The following is a 4,680-nucleotide window of genomic DNA, read 5'->3' on the forward strand; positions in this document are numbered from 1 at the left end:
GATAGAACTAGGTCAGGTACGGTGAGCGGTAGGATTTACTTAACACAACATGATGCTGTAACAAATAACACAAGGCTTAAAGGCATCCACTGTAATACTGGACTTTCAAAGTCAATTTCAATTTTCTGGTCTGCAATAGCATACTGAGGCAAAAATGCAGCGTCGCAACAGAAAACGGTTGCTTGTTTTGTATCATAGACTGGTCTGGATATTGATGAGTGGTACTCATTTCCACCTGAGTGAAGCGAGGAAAGTCGTTTAAAGTGCCTTATCCAAATGCACATCACCGAGGCATGTTGGTGGATTCGAACCCAGGACCTCTGGGTTCTAGGCCAAACACCCATCCATTACGCCAAATGATCCCACGCGTTAGTTTTGGAACTTTGAAGAGTAGCCTGTGCTTTTACCTCTCGACCTTTCCAAACTTCTTAAGGACTTTACACAGAAGACGCGTTGCTAACACAACCACGAGACATCCTTTAAATCTTGACCACATAACAAAACGCCCTGATTTCAAGAGTAGTGTCAGCAGACCCACACACAGGTATGTTCTATCTTCTTACTTACTCTAACGATGAAGTTGACAAAAGGTTCTTAACTGGTTTATGATCGATGATTATGACTTCAGACTGAGGACGAAGTTTATTTTCGATAGCTGGCAGTGTCTGACAGTGCAATCCAACTTCGCTACGGCTAGCGTTTTCATACAAGCTTTACGAACAAATATTCGTTCCCTTAAGAGGTCGTGATAATCTACGAAATATCACCTGGCAAATTTCCTTTATTCTAATAAATTCAAGTTTGCGATAAATCCATATACAAGTTGATCATTTTCTTTAAACAGTTCAATATTAAAAACAGTTTGAAAACAACGTGTCCATCCTACAACCATGAAGACCCTGTCGCTTGTCTTGCTGAGCCTGATGGCACACTGTTGCCTGGTTACAGGTACGTGTTTTTCATAAATAATCATTAGTTTGTGTGTTCAGTTGTAGGAAACCTTACGAAGTAAGTATACTTTTGTTTCTTTAATGAAGTTTGTGCTCTTCAAAAGTTTAATTCTAAGGGAAGACGTTACCTTCGTATAAATTGTTTACAGACCAGTTCTTTTATTACGTCAAGAATGTTGTTATTAGTTTGAATTATAATTGATTGAAGATCTATCTGGCATGAATGTGGATTTTGTTGTACGCAGCACAAGTCACTACATGTTTTCCTGTCACAACCACTGTGTGTACAACGACTCCTGGGCCGATTACAACCATCGGTACAACTACCGGTGTTCTGACCACCACGGCCGCTGTTACAACCACGACCGAGGAGACAACTACGGCTGTCAGTACAACTACAACTGACGTACCGACAACCATAGCCAGTACAACTACAACTGACGTACCGACAACCATCGCCAGTACTACAACTGACGTACCGACAACCATCGCCAGTACTACAACTGAGGTACCGACAACCACAATCAGTACTACAACTGACGTGCCAACAACCACAACCAGCAGTACAACTGACGTACCAACTACCACGGCCAGTACTACAACTGAGGTACTGACAACCACAGCCAGTACTACAGCTGACGTACCAACAACCATAGCCAGTACAACTACAACTGAGGTACCAACAACCACAGCTAGTACTACAACAGACGCACCAACAACCACAGCCAGTACAACTGACGAACCAACAACCACAGCCAGTACAACTGACGAACCAACAACCACAGCCAGTACAACTGACGCACCAACAACCACAACCAGTGCAACTGACGCACCAACAACCACAACCAGTACAACTGACGAACCAACAACCACAACCAGTACAACTGACGAACCAACAACCACAACCAGTACAACTGACGCACCAACAATCACAACCAGTACAACTGATGAACCAACAACCACAACCAGTACAACCACAACCAGTACTACAACCGAGGTACCGACAACCACAGCCAGTGCTACAACAGACACACCAACAACCACAGCCAGTGCTACAACTAACGTGCCAACAACCACCGCCAGTACAGCGTTAATTGACGTGACAACCACTTCTGACACTGCAACAACTGACCAGCCTGTCACTACTGCAAGCACTGTGCCAACTACCGTTGTCAGTATAGCTACTACTGCAGTGCTATCTACCATCAGTGACACGACAGCAGCAGGCTTTCAATCTACCACAGCCAGTACAACTTCTGCTAGTGGATCATCAACAGGAGATGTAACTACAGACGTAACATCTACACCCACTGGTGCAACCGGACCGTCCACCATCACTCGTACAGTTGCTCCTGATGGAACATTTGCAACAGCAGCTGTGACTGCAGTTGACAGCACGTCTACCGCTGCTGGCGTGTCTACTACTGTCGCCATCACGCTCCCCTCGGATGCCACTCCCGCTGGTTTGGTAAGCTGGCTCATGTTGTGAACGTTGCTTAAAAGATTATGTTTTCGGTTCACTTTGTTCCATGTTTGTTCCATGTTTCACCGAGGCATAACCAAGTAGATGAGTTCAAATGTCTCTTTAAACACTTTGGCATAACTGAGGAGGATGCTTTTGGATGGTTATGATATTTGGTGTGTGGGTAGGTGTTGAGTTGACACGGTCGATCGTACGGGCCTCCTAGCGGCATTCTATGGTAATGTAGAGAAATGTCATGCGCTGTCACGAGATGGTTATGATTTCGGCTTTTCTCGGACATGCAGGTGTATTTTCGTTGGAAAATTTTCAAACAAGATGACTCAATTAAGGCGAGATGAAGGAATGTTTCTAGAATATTCTCAATCAAACTTATGCTGTTTCGTTCCATTACATGTATACAGGCATCCAACTGTATCGTCTGCAGTGCCACTAACACCTCTGCTCTGAATGACTCCTGCCTGATCGGACCGATGATGACGATGTCACAGCCGTGTCCTGTTGGAGTCTGCATTGTAAGTATCCCGTCAGATATCTTACAGGTCACATCTCAATGTGGTTTATGTCCATCATGTAATGTCAATATGCCCCAGCGAACAATAGGAATGTTGTGGTTTTTGGTGGCGATCATGACCAATATCCAATCATCATTCCTGTACGGTGTTTGCCTTCATGTTGGTATAGTACAACTGCCATGCATTGAAATCATATTCATGATCCGAAATATATACACTTGTATGTTTGCTCCTTTGTTTGTTTGTTTTGTTTTAATTAGGATACCATTAGTGTAAATTCGACACTATTCTTCCTGGAGTCCGTAGTGAATCACCAACTTTCAGATTTTAGTATTTGGACCGTCGCACAACGGAGCATGTATGTCCCTACTCTTTTTCGAAAGGTGTGGTGGGTTCTTTAAGTGCGTTAACCTGTTCTCTGTACTGAAGTCTATGTACTGAATCCACAGACAATCCTACGGGAAGACACAGACGGCGCCATCATTATCTTTGAGCGTAAATGTCACAGCGGCGCCTGTACCGACGACAACAGAGACGGCGTCTTCTCCCGTGACACGGCCGGCGGAGAGACGGAGTACGAGAAGTGCTGTGATGACTCCGCTGACTGTAACGTCATCAGCTACAACCAGCTGAGAGGCACAGCGGACAGGGCGGTCACCAACATGGCCGCCATCTTGTTTAGCGCCATGATCCTCCTCCTGGCATTGTAAACATCAACCATTGAATGAGCTGGCGTGCATAAAGTCTTACATTTTACAATATAGATGCTAGTTCAAGTTTTTGTATCAGATTGGTTTTAAGTCTTACAATATAATTTTGTTTGGCTTCGCAGAAGGAAAATATATTGTTTTTGCCCTGTTTCCTCTTCTTCCTCTTCTTCTTCTCCAAGTGAATACATGCAAGGTCAATGCCCTGAACCTGACGTCTGTCACCATGGTAACTAGTGTTGGGTTACATCATGTTGCAATTTTATAGCAGGAGGGATTTAGACTACTGTCTGACCATGTATATAGGTTTGAATATGTGTTTGAGTTAGAAGTAACAGAGCAGACCATATGCGAAGGTAAACATTATGCATTTGCTTTGCGTAGAAAAGTGTTCGCAAAACCACCCATATTACCAAATATATCAGGGCACATACGTGTATACATAACATAGCAGTGTACTACTGATTCACATTCCCATAAGAGCTCTGCATGGGGTGCCGTGAAAAAAGTTTGCCAGCTGAACCTACATCACAGCGAAAACATACCCCACGTTGCTACAAACAATGTTGTTAAGTCTCAATATTTCATCATCTTGAGAGAGTTGTTTTTGTTACGCCGTTTTTGTGGACAGTTTGATTGAAAAACATGTTGTTGAATACCTGTCAACTTTGTCGATTTCATAACGGGACAGTTTTGTATATAATTGCATAGCGTACTTGTACTAAGTTTCTATCTTTAAGCGAACTGTTTGTTGGTAGTTTTGATGTAACATTAAATAAATCACATTAAACATTGTTTGGCAATATATACCTCTTGGAAACCCTTCGCTCTGATTCAACCCTAGTAAAATGACTATCTCTAATTCAGTAGGTTCCAATTACCAGGATAACAAATTAGAGAAAAGTAGAATATAAACTACAACGTAATACTTGCTTTATGTAGTCAGTAAATTTTGTTACTGTCATGGCAGTAGCTGTACTTTATTATGAATATTTACCACATGCCACGTTTGTGGAAGGAATGAAATA

General features: G+C 42.9%; 1 protein-coding gene across 1 annotated transcript; it reads left to right on the forward strand.

Annotated features, from left to right (window-relative positions):
* The first annotated feature begins 872 nt into the window (after window positions 1-872).
* LOC109469512 (mucin-5AC-like) lies at window positions 873-3,663 on the forward strand. The gene is made up of 4 exons (XM_019768074.1): window positions 873-948; window positions 1,196-2,418; window positions 2,835-2,945; window positions 3,395-3,663. The coding sequence occupies exons 1-4, from the start codon at window positions 891-893 to the stop codon at window positions 3,653-3,655; spliced, it is 1,653 nt and encodes a 550-aa protein (XP_019623633.1). The 5' UTR covers window positions 873-890; the 3' UTR covers window positions 3,656-3,663.
* The last annotated feature ends 1,017 nt before the right edge of the window (window positions 3,664-4,680 follow it).

Source organism: Branchiostoma belcheri, unplaced genomic scaffold (assembly GCF_001625305.1).
Source record: "Branchiostoma belcheri isolate BF01 breed outbred unplaced genomic scaffold, Haploidv18h27 scaffold1, whole genome shotgun sequence".
Lineage (NCBI taxonomy): Eukaryota > Metazoa > Chordata > Leptocardii > Amphioxiformes > Branchiostomatidae > Branchiostoma > Branchiostoma belcheri.

Bases quoted from the DNA above. Each gene is read 5' to 3' on its own strand.
- LOC109469512 (XM_019768074.1), top strand. From the start codon at position 891: ATGAAGACCCTGTCGCTTGTCTTGCTGAGCCTGATGGCACACTGTTGC. The intron at 949-1,195 runs GTACGTGTTTTT...TGTTGTACGCAG, and splicing joins ACACTGTTGCCTGGTTACAG to CACAAGTCACTACATGTTTT. The intron at 2,419-2,834 runs GTAAGCTGGCTC...ACATGTATACAG, and splicing joins ATGCCACTCCCGCTGGTTTG to GCATCCAACTGTATCGTCTG.